The sequence below is a fragment of the Xenopus laevis genome, chromosome 7L (assembly GCF_017654675.1).
Source record: "Xenopus laevis strain J_2021 chromosome 7L, Xenopus_laevis_v10.1, whole genome shotgun sequence".
Lineage (NCBI taxonomy): Eukaryota > Metazoa > Chordata > Amphibia > Anura > Pipidae > Xenopus > Xenopus laevis.
Window position 1 is genome coordinate 22451326 of NC_054383.1, and position 12086 is coordinate 22463411.

Below are 12086 nucleotides of genomic sequence, written 5' to 3' on the forward strand. Positions count from 1 at the left end.
TATGATGTACAGAGTGATATTCTGAGACAATTTGCAATTGGGTTTCATTATTAGTGGCTTTTGAGTGCTTTTTATCCAGCAGCCCTTCAGTTTGCAGTTTCAGCTATCTGGTTGCTAGGGTCCATATAATCCTAGCAGTCATGCATTAATTTAAATGAGAGTTTGGAATATGAAAAGCAGAGGACCTGAATAGAAAGATTAGTAGTAAAAAGTAGCAGGAACAATACATTTGTTGCCATTCAAGCATTTGCTGTTTAAATGGGGTCAATGACCCCTATTTGTAAGTTGGAGAGAGTCAGAAGAAGACAGAAATTAAATAGAAAACTTTAAAAAAAATTAAGACCAATTGAAAAGTTGCTTAGAATTGGCCATTCTATAACATACTAAGGGGGTTATTTACTAACTCATTTTTTTCTGGTTGGGCTTTTTAGGGCAAAAACTCGGGGGGAAAAAATAGAATTTTTCAAGATTTATTTTACCCCGTTGCTGCAAAGAGCCGAATCCGAAAACCCAACATTTCAAACCTGTCGATGTCATGTATAAGTCAATGGTAGATGTCCCCATCCCAATTTGAAGATATTGTGGTCTACGTTGGGTTTAGCTTGGTAATCCAAAAAAGTTTTGGTTTCCCAGGGAGAACCCGAAAAAAAATCGAGCAATTCGGTAGTGAAGCCTGAAAAATTCGCTTGATTTCATCAATTTTTTTTCTGACCTGACTTTTTAGAGTTATTTTATTGATAAATAATGTAAAATCATGGATGGGAGTTTGGTTTAATAAAAAAATTTGATAAATTCTAATTTTATTAAATAACCCCCTAAAAGTTAACTTGAAGGTGAACCACCCCTTTAAGACTAACACCATTCTTGGTAATTCAGTCTTTCCTACTTTTCTCCAGTTTAGGGCAGGCATTTTCCTGTTGTAGCCCCATACACAAAGTGGTTCTAGAGAATGGGTTTGCTGAGATGATTGTGGACTGGACTGCACAGAGGCCTGATCTCAACCCAACTGAAGACCTGTTGAATGCTGAGCAAGGCCTTATCCAACATCACCAATGTGTTATGTAGTGTACCACGGGTGCTTATAGTAATGAACACAATAACCCTTTTAGGGAACACACCACTTTTACAGGGAATGTGAAACTTGTAGCTGAACACTTAGAAGAGAATAAACTGGGGGGCAGATCTTGCAGATAAAAACAGTAGCAGCTTTATTCACAGTCACTAGCACAGACTCTCAGTCTTGGAAGTTCACACAATCTACTATAGTAATATCATGAAATATAGTACAAGGATTCCAAGACCATAAGCCCTCTCCTGCTGCCTATCTTCCTGATACTCTTACTTCATATCAGGTGGCTCTACAGCTCCCTGGTTTCTGGCACTGGACAAAGATTGCATCTAGGGGGTAACTGTTTTGCAGCAACAGGATCCTCCAAATCCAAGCTACCTATAAATAGTTTCTTGAATGGCAAAGTATTGCTGGGGTGCTGACCTCTTCCTTTCTCCTTATCAGAACCTTAGCTGCTCACTAGCTGGCCTAGTCATATCTCTCAGCACTAATCTGGCCTACCACTAGCTAACATAACAATTGTCTAGCCTTGTTAACTCTGAGATAACAGACCTCAATGGCATGATCCATGCTTATCTTTTTATGTTAGCCAAAGAAGAGGTTTTCCACTGCTCTCCCCCTTATATAGAGACTACCTTGGAAAATCCCTTTCTGAGTGCCACAGAGGAAAACCTTCTCTAGAACCTCCTCAAAGCATTCCCTGCTCATCTAGTGAATGGAATAACCATAACTAATCTACAAAAAACATACTTATCACCTTAGATCCACCCCTTACAAATGTTCTTTTGGCTGAATAGAATCCCACCAACAATGTTCCAAAATCTAGTGGAAAGCTTTCCCAGAAGATTAAAGGCAGGTTTGAGAATGTGATTCTGGACAGTCAGATGGCAGGATGCTTTTGGCCATATAGTGCGTCACTATAAATGGTGCTTAGTGATTTCACTTATGAGCTGCAGCCTAGTGCCTTTATATAGTCATGGACCTACTTAGGAGCATCTAATATAATTTATATTTTACAATTGTTGGACATTATCCCTATATAAATGTATCTGTGAACTTTGGTTTTGACTGGCAAAGGTTAATTAGCCTCTTCACTGCTAGAAATAAAAGTAGACACACAAGTTACACAATGCTCAATGATATAAATGGCAGTATTAGCATGATTAATTGTGTGTTTGCCTACCTGTTTCATACACAGCTTCGGACACAGATGTGTAATGATCTTCCACCGTATATTGGGCCAGACGCAGAGTATTCAGCCCTCGAACAGAATCATTTCCTCTTGTCCAGTAAAACATAACGTCATTAATGTTGTAACCCCCTATGGAAAGGTGAAAAATGGATAAGCATTTATGAATTTACTTTTAAGGCCCTTACCAGGCTCCAGTGTCTGGGTCTGCTCCCTCTATGTTTTATACCGCTGATGTCATGGCTGAGCAACAGTGTTTAAATGGGTGGTTCAACTGTACTTTAACATATACAGTAGTATGCTATAGAATGGCCAATTCTAAGCGACATTTCAACTGATCTTCTTTCCAGCTTTCAAATGGGGGTCACTGACCCCTCTAAAAAACAAATGCCTTGTAAGGCTACAAATGTATTTTTATTGCTATGTATTATTACTTATCTTTCTATTTAGACAATATCCTATTGAAATCCCTGTCTTTTATTCATATTAATACATGGTTTCTAAAGTAATTTGGACCATAACAACCAGATTGCTGAAATTGCAAACTGGAGAGCTGCTGAATAAAAATAATTCAAAAACCACAAATAATATAAAAAAAATGAAAACCTATTGCAAACTGTCTCAGAATATCACTCTCTGCATCATACTAAAAGTTTATTTAAAGATGAAAAACCACTTTCACTTAAAGGACAAGGAAAGTCTAAAATAGAATAAGGCTAGAAATGCTTTATTTTGTATACTAAACATAAGCATGAACTTACTGCACCACAAAACCTAATCAAACAAATGATTTATGCTTTCAAAGTTGGCTACAGGGGGTCACCATCTTGTAACTTTGTTAAACATCTTTGCAAGACTAAGACTGTGCACATGCTCAGTGTGGTCTGGGCTGCTTAGGGATCGTCATAAACAAAGCTGCTTGAGTTCTGCATGGCTGGGAAGTAAGGCGGGGCTCCCCCTGCTGTTCATAAGTATGATTGTTTCCCTGCTCAGCAGTTAGGGACCATCTGACAATTCCTATCCACAGCAGTAAATGAAGGGAGAATTTCACTGCATACAGTCAGGTTTCTTATAAAAATGGTACACATTTTTTTATTAAAGTATATTGGAGATAGGTTTCTTTTTCATTAAAGAAAGTAAAAATGGGATTTTATTTTTTTGCCTTTCCTTGTCCTTTAAAGGAGAACTAAACCCCCATGGTGATAAGTCCCCACTCCGCTGGCCCCCCTCCATGCCTCCCCTCTGCACAGTCTTACCCATGAATTCTGTCCCCTCTAGAAATAGTGACCGCACATGCAGAGTGATTGCAGCGTAGCTCACGGGTGCCATCTTCTTCTCTAGTCTCTCCTTTAAAAGCATTGGGTTGTTTTGGAACCCACAGAGTTTTTTGAAGTAGCTATAAATATGGGGCTGTATTTGACACCCTCTATACCCTGTATTAAAGCTACCACAGTGATGGTTCTCAGTCGTAGATTTAACCATATATAAAAGGTGGGCAGCCATGCAGAAGCTTTTCACTCTATACAACTCAATAATAAATAATCCTTGCTTTTTTTTATGTTTACATTTTTTTATGAATTGTTCTGATAGGTCCGATCTGATATCCCAATAATAAATGCATAGGTATAAATGTACAGTATGTTTTGGAACAGTGACACGATAAAACCTTTTCTTACAGCTTTCCAGTTGCAAAGTACAGGTTTGTTTGTCCATCGGATATTTCGTTAGGTCCATGCTGCACGCAACTGTTGTGGTTATCCTGTAACAAATACATGGTCTTTAATTAGCACAAGAATAGTCATGTGGCACGTACAGAGCCATAATCATTTCCATACAGATGGATCAGGCAAGATTTGTGAATCTGGTGCAGAGGGAGCATGCAGTGCAACATCCATTTCAATAAGAAGATGCTTTGAAGAGTGAGATCCATCGATTCTGTTTGCTCCATCAATAGATACTATATATAAATTCTAGACAAAGATTACATTTACATCCTTGACCAATGCAAGCAAACTTTGAGTAATGAACAGAAAATACCCATAATGTCTTAAAGTAATGGATCTATAGCATAATTTAGCCTCTTTCTTTTTTTTTTGGTTGTTGTCCCATGCACCTAAATAGCAGCATTAAATTAATACACAGCTTGAATGGCCAACAAATAAACATTGTATATATGTTGTACCTTAACGCATAAAGAACTGTTCCATTTGGATAAATTCTAATGAGACGATTTTCAACGGTGATGTCATGCAGGAAGGACTTTTTCGAGTCTACTATGAATGTGTCCGGCACCCAAAGTAATTCCACCAGCCGACCGTCTAAACTGAGGCTCTTGTTTCCTTCAAAGCAAAGTCTTTCATCTGTCCAGCGCTGCCTTAGAAATATAGTCGCTGTGTAATCCTAGAAATCAGAGTGTAATAGAGAAAACCCCATTTTCTTTCTAAATCTAAATTTTTCTGATGAGAAAAGTAATGGGCCAATTTGTCCAGTTTCGCCCAGAAATTCGCTTATTTCCCGTGAAATTCGGTAAACGGCAAAAAAATTCAGTGAATTTTGCCACCCGCGTCAATTTAAAAGCCCACAACAATTTTGACACCCAAGACAATTTGACGTGCCAGTTTTGTCCAAATGTATTAAAGTAAATGGGCAATTTTGATGTGCGACAGTTTTTATGCGCGCATCTATTCTGACGCGTGTCCAAATTTTTTTTGCAGTTTTGCAAATTTATTTGCCGCAAATTCGCTGCAAATTCGCATCTGCCAAATTTATTCACCCGTCACTACTTACCATGTTTATTTCTGATATTGTGTCAATGCTGGCAATGTCCAAGCTCATTCCAACTGTAACAGGTCCGTCTAAAAAGATAAATTGCAATATTCATAGTCATCACCTAAATGATTTATCAACATATGTATATCTCTAATTATATAGACCTGGACAGCAGATAAAGATAAATCCAGGGGATCTCCACCAATGAGGCGAGTTGAGGCACCCGCCTCAGGCGGTAGCACCCCCCCTGGTTACCAGGGGCGATAAAAATGGCTCTCCTGGTTACTAAGAGCCGAATTTTTTCAACCTGGAAATTTGACTCTTCTAGTGGAGCACTAGCTAGGCAGGTAGCGACGTGGACTGCCCCAACCCCCTCAGGCCCTGAAAATGTGAGTGCCGTAGGGAGGGGTGGGGGGTGGCAAAAGAAAGGCCGCCTCAGGCGCCAAAATGCCCAGGATCACCCCTGGATAAGTCTTAGTAGTTATAGGGTTTCAAACCTGACCCTCTGTAACTGTTGGGGACTGTGACTCCTGGCAGGCAGGCCATCAAATGCCTAGAGTAATTCTTTGCAACTTTGAAATCCTGCTCTAAAGGTTGCCTTGTTAGTAGCTATACCAACCTCTGGGGTACTCTGCCTTTTACCATAATATACAGTGGAGTGAGATTTTTTAGGGGGAGGTAGGCTTCCCTGTTGACTCAGCAGTGTAACATAAGGGGAAACACCATATAACACCAGGGGGCAGATTCACTAAAGAGCGAAGTGCCCATTGCTGCAGAAATCTCATCCTAAGGGACATTGTTTCTACTTGATCCCAACTAAGATATAATTAATCCTTATTGGAGGCAAAACAATCCTGTTGGGTTTATTTAGGGGCATATTTATCAAGGGTCGGATTTCGAATTGAAAAAACGTCGAAATTCAAATTCAAAAAGATCAACCGAAATTAAGTCGACGTTTTTTTGGACGAATAGGTCCGTTTTCGATCGAATAGGTCTGTATTTAGTCGAATTCTAATTGTACGAATCAAAAGAAATAGCGCATTTGATCGAATTCGATTCAAAGGTTTTCCCAAAAAAAACTTTTTACTCCAAATAGGTTCTAGGAGGTCCCCATAAGGCTAAAACAGCAATTCGGCGAGTTTTAGCTGGTGAATGGTCCAAGTCAATTTTAAATTTTTTTCAAATTCAAATCGAATTTGGACTATTCCCTAGTCGAAGTACACAATACTTAAAGGAAAACTATACCCCCAAAATTAATACTTACGCAACAGATAGTTTATATCAAATTGAATGACATATAAAAGAATCTTACCAAACTGAAATATATATTTACATAAATATTGCCCTTTTACATCTCTTGCCTTGAGCCACCATTTCGTGACTCTATCTGTGCTGCCTCAGAGATCACCTGACCAGAAATACTACAACTCTAACTGTAACAGGAAGAAGTGAGGAAGCAAAAGGCAGAACTCTGTCTGTTAATTGGCTCATGTGACCTAACATGTGGTTTGTATGTGTACTCAGTGAATCTTACGATCTCAGGGGGCGGCCCTTATTTTTTAAAATGGCAATTTTCTATTTATGATTACCCAATGGCACATACTACTAAAAAAGTATATTATTATGATAATGGTTCATTTACATGAAGCAGGGTTTTACACATGAGCTGTTTTACTCAGTATCTTTTAATAGAGACCTACATTGTTTGGGGGGTATAGTTTTCCTTTAAGGTATGAGGATCTAAATCAGGGGTCCCCAACCTTTTTTTACCCGTGAGCCACATTCAAATGTAAAAAGAGATGGAGAGCAACACAAGCATAAAATAGTCCCTTGGGGTGCCAAATAAGGGCTGTGATTGGCCATTTGGTTGCCCCTATGTGGACTGGAAGCCTACAAGAGGCTCTGCTTGGTACTATACTTAATTTTTATGCAATTAAAACTTGCTTCCAAGCCTGGAATTCAAAAATAAGCATCTGCTCTGAGGACACAGAGAGCAACATTCAAGGGGTTGGAGAGCAATATGTTGCTCGCGAGCTACTGGTTGGGGATCACTGATCTAAATTATGACCTGTTATCATGAAAACCCAGGTCCCTAGCATTCTGGATAACAGGTCCCATACCTGTATAAAGCTAAATATAACACATGAATAAGTAAGGTTTATGTAACACGTTCATGGAAACAATATTGCTAAGCTATATCACAACTGCAGTTGAAAATAAACACATTATACAGGCCATTTAAGGCACAAGTTGGTCTCCCCTGTGTGTGCCCCTGTTGGCTTTATGCTGACAAACAATGGAGGTAAAGATCCGTACTTGTCGTTATTGTTACTTTTCAAAAAAAAAACCAAGTCTAATAAAATCCTATTGAATGCTGTACTGTGTAAAGTACATCTGTCGAGCCAGTGGTTGTTCCACTCCACAAGGAATATTACACGGTCAGCAATACACATCATTGTTCATCATTGTTCATCATTATGAAGGAGGAATGACATGAGAATGTGCCGTACTCCCTGATAATGGGACATGCCATTCCCTGGCTCATTTACTTCACTTGCCATAAGTATCCCCTGAGAAATCAGTTATACAATGCTTTTTAGTACACTACTGGCGTTGAGCTAGCAAGGGCACTAGTGTATGTGGCTGATATTATCCTCAGTCATGGTGTATTTGATGTAAAGAGTATGTCACTCCGATGGCGATCAATGTTATTTCTACATTGCTGTGATTTTTCCGTTTCATGATCTTTTATGAGCTTCCAGTGCCGCTCGAATATATAATATAAATAGAGCTGCAGTACATAGAGAGCTGCAATGTCCCCACTACATTATGTTTCTCTAATACAATTTCATTGTTTGATTCATTTTTTAACTGAGTGATGGAACTAAAAGCTACCGGGCCCTATAGAAAATCTGCTTAGGCCATTCCATTAAATTGAATAATTCTGTGTCCCAAACATATACAGGTATAGGATCTATTATCCAAAAAGCTCAGCATTATGAAAAGGTTCCCTTTTTCTCTGTTATAAAAAAAACAGTTTACTTGCTCCTAAGTTAATATAATTAGGTTTAATTAATGTTTAAATTAGGAACGCACTGAATCCACTATTTTGGATTCGGCCGAAACTCCTAATCCTTCACGAAAGATGCGGCCGAATACCAAACCGAATCTGAATCCTAATTTGCATATTCAAATTAGATGTGGGAAGGGGAAAAATGTTTTACTTCCTTGTTTTGTGACAAAAAGTCACGCAATTTCCCTCCCCACCCCTAATTTGTATATGCAAATTAGGATTTGGTTCAGCCACGCCGAAGGATTCGGTCGAATCCTGCTGAAAAAAGCCGAATCCCGAACCAAATCCTGGATTTGGTACATCCTTAGTTTAAATATTTTTACTAGACTTAAAGGGGAACTCCACACAAACATAACTTAAGCTTTTTGAAAAGTAAACATCATTTCAAGCAGACTTTTCATGATTTGTAATGGTTTGGAACATTTCCCTAAGACTAGCCCCCTGCTCTCCTGTGATCTCTCTGACTACTTTGCTGAGCTGACTGACTACTGTTACTTTGTATCAACAGCCAGCTGTCCTTACCCTGCATCCTCTTAACCCCACAATTCCCTGCACATGTGATTTCAATACGGAAAGGAACATCACAGTGCAATGCATTGTGGGTTATGTAGTTCCTGCATGCTGTCTGTAAGCTGTGGAGAAGTTGTCACAATTTGTCACAATCAGTGTTTAGTCCCTCCTTCCCTGCCAGGATTTCAAATGAAAGAGAAGAACCATTAACCAGCTGGATTTCAGCATAGAAAATGGCATTTATTTATACTTTTTGAAGAAACATCTAACCATCTGTGATGGTATATTCAGAGTTTCTGTCAAATTTTGATTTGGAAGCCAGAGTTCCCCTTTAAAGGTTGAATATCCAAATTAAGGAAAGATCCCTTATCTGGAAGACTCCAGGTCCCGAGCAGCCCTGTATGTTTGCACCCCTTAGTGCTCTAGCCATTTACTAGGACCAGGGTCATCTAATGTCCACACTCAACAGTAGTCCCTCCTCTTTAGTCTAACTATGTTGTAATGGATGGCTCACATGGCCCATGGGGAGCCTGCTGCAACATGGAGTAACACCTTACACAGATACAGAATATGGAAGCCCCTCTCCTAGAAAGTCACAATGGGATGTAATTAGTGATGGGCGAATTTGCGCCGTTTTGCTTCGCCGAAAAATTCGAAATTTCGCGCGAAATTCTCAAAATGGCGAAAAATCCGCGAAAACGCGCCGGCGCCTCGTTTTGACGCTGCCGCCGAGGGAATTTTCCGACGCTGGCGCCCGTTTTTGACGTCGGCGTCCGTTTTTTCGAAAAAAAAATTGTGCGTTTCGCGAATTTATTCGCTGGCGGCGAATCTCGCAAATTCGCTGTGAATTCGCGCCTGGCAAATAAATTCGCCCATCACTAGATGTAATCAAGTTCATACTGGGCTGCCAGAGTATCAGAGGATCTCCTGGTGGAATCCAGCCTTAGTCAGCCGACATCAAGCATGAAAAAATCCCTATGGCTGTGATTGGCAGCCCATATGCTGACTGGCAGCCTAGAGGAGGCTCTCTTTGGCAGTTCACCTGGTTTATATGCAATCAAAACTTGCCTCCAAGCCTGGAATTCCAAAATAAGCACCTGCTTTGAGGCCACTGGGAGCAACATCCAAGGGGTTGGTGAACAACATGTTGCTGGAAGCCACTGGTTGGGGATAAATGGACTAATTGTTGTGAGTGGGGCCTTGTCAGATGTCAGGTTCCCAGGTGGGTCCTAGTTGGCCCAGTCTAACATTGCATGGAATACATACATTGTATAGAACAACAATAAATATTTCATGTGGGAGAACAGTATTAGCGGCCCCCTATAATAAGACGGCGCCAATTGTGTACTTATGCTACCCCATTCAGTGAGCATTTTCATAGCACACATCAGCACCTGGACTTTCTTTTGCAGGAGAAAAGTAAATAAGATGCAGTAATTACCAGCAAGCTTTTCAGGGGAACAAAACAAAGGGCACAACAAATATCCAATCTTCTAAATAATCCATAAATAAACTGCATATGATAAGCCCATGCTGCCCAAGTTTCTGCACCTGCAGATGTTCTTGGAAAGCCTATAGCAGCAGTAAACTCTATTGGTCTTTGGTGTCCATTCCTAAGCTCTTTACTTGCCAACTGTGTCAAGAGTATTTATTGTTTGTTCCTTGCAGCAATTACACAGCTGTGCCTGCTAGCTGTCTTCTCGTTTATGACTTTATTTTTTTCCATTTTCTGAATAAACACTGTGAGAGCAAAGCCAAGAAATGATTAGGAATTGCCTTGGCCCAGTTTCTGTCCAAGGTTTGTTCATTGAAACCCACTCTTCCCATATTAACAAACACACTTTTCAGAGCCAGTGTTGGACTGGCCCACCAAGATACCAGGAAAAATCCCGGTCAATGGGCCCTTTTGCAGACCTAGCCATTTGGCCATGTATAACTATCCCATGGCCATTCCCAATTTTTATATGAGAACAATAGAGAAATAGACAACAAGAAAGATGGAAGTATGTAAAAGGAAGAGGCTATGAGGAGAATAAACAAGGTGGGTGAAGAAAGAAATACATTTAGTCTGGAGAGTTGGCTGGTTGGCCCCCAGCACCCTACTCCATCATTGCTCAGAGCCTTACAGTTAGTGATGAGTGAATCTGAAAAATATGCAAAACTGCAAAAATTTGCGGAACACATTGAAGCCAACAATCGACAATTTTTTTTACAACCTTTTTTTCTCACTCCAAATTAAATTTAATGGATTTATTCTTGAGCTGACTTTTTTGTCTTGGCGGCTTTTATGTCACAGCAACATTTTTATCCAAATGCATTAAAGTCAATGGGCATTCTTTTCTTCTTGTGGCGATTGTTTGTCTCAGCGAATTTGTAGTCGTGGCAACATTTTTCGCTGTGAAACTTCCCCACAGATTCACAGAAGGCAAAATGCAGAATTTCGCTGCAAATCCATGTCTGGCGAAAAAATTTGGTAATCGCTACTTCAGGTCTATAAACATATGCTCTAATTTAATCCCCCAACCTTTTATACCCATGAGAAGCATTCAATGTAAATAGAGTTGGGGAGCAACACAAACATGCAAAACATCCTGGTGTGATTGGCCATTTGTCCTGATGTGGTCTGACAGCTTTTAGGAGGTTTTGTTTGGCAGTACACCTGGCACCTGGTTTTTATACAACCAAAACTTGCCTGCAAACCATAAATTCAAAAATAAGCACCTGCTTTGAGGCAACTGGGAGCAACATCCAAGCGATTGGTGAGTAACATGTTACTTGCGATCCACTGGTTGGTGATCACCAGGGCAGCCATCAGGGGGGGACAGGGGGGAGAGTTGTAGGGGGCCCGAGGGTAAGGGGGGCCCGGCCATCCCACACTTACTTGATTAGTCGGGCCCAATTTTCTTATAATGTGGGGGGGGGCCTAGCCACCAATTTTGGCCACCAATTTTTTTTTCTCATGTGGGGTCCTAGACACCAATATTTTTTAATGGGGGGGTTCTTGCCACAAATGTTTTTTATGGGGGGCCCTGACCACCAATATCTTTTTCTTTTTTATAAAAATGTGGGAACCCTAGCCACCAATATTTTTTTGGGATTTTATAACTGTGTGGTGGGGGGCGGACCTGTGGGGCGGGGAGGGCAGACCTGTAGGTGGGGCTTGCAGTGGGCACAGCTCAGGGGGCCCAGGAAATGTTGTCGTATGGGGCCCTGTGATTTCTGATGGCGGTCCTGGTGATCACTGCTCTAACTGGTGAATCAGGAGCTTGCCTGAGCCAAATGAGCATTGTTTTGTTGGATCAGCTGCATGGCCTAAATACTGTATAGAGGCACACTCGATGACCAAAACTATTCGGATAGTCCATCAAATATCCCATGTCTTCAGTAGGAACACTGACTGTCCCTGGAAGCAACACCAGCTCAAGAATTATTCATCAGAAGCATTATTATTATTATTATTACTACCAGAATTGCTG

The 12086-nt window shown here is 40.4% G+C and overlaps 1 protein-coding gene across 2 annotated transcripts in view; it reads right to left on the bottom strand.

Annotated features, from left to right (window-relative positions):
• XB5799637.L (provisional ortholog of gamma-aminobutyric acid type A receptor subunit pi L homeolog) overlaps positions 1-12086 on the bottom strand; it is a 35461-nt gene that overhangs the window by 10469 nt on the left and 12906 nt on the right. For both annotated transcript variants that reach the window (XM_041568659.1, XM_018226675.2), the window contains 4 exons: positions 5046-5113; positions 4441-4658; positions 3935-4017; positions 2253-2390 (listed from right to left, as the gene is read on the bottom strand). In XM_041568659.1, the coding sequence (XP_041424593.1) occupies positions 2253-2390; positions 3935-4017; positions 4441-4658; positions 5046-5113 (507 nt within the window). The remainder of the gene's footprint in view (positions 1-2252; positions 2391-3934; positions 4018-4440; positions 4659-5045; positions 5114-12086) is intronic.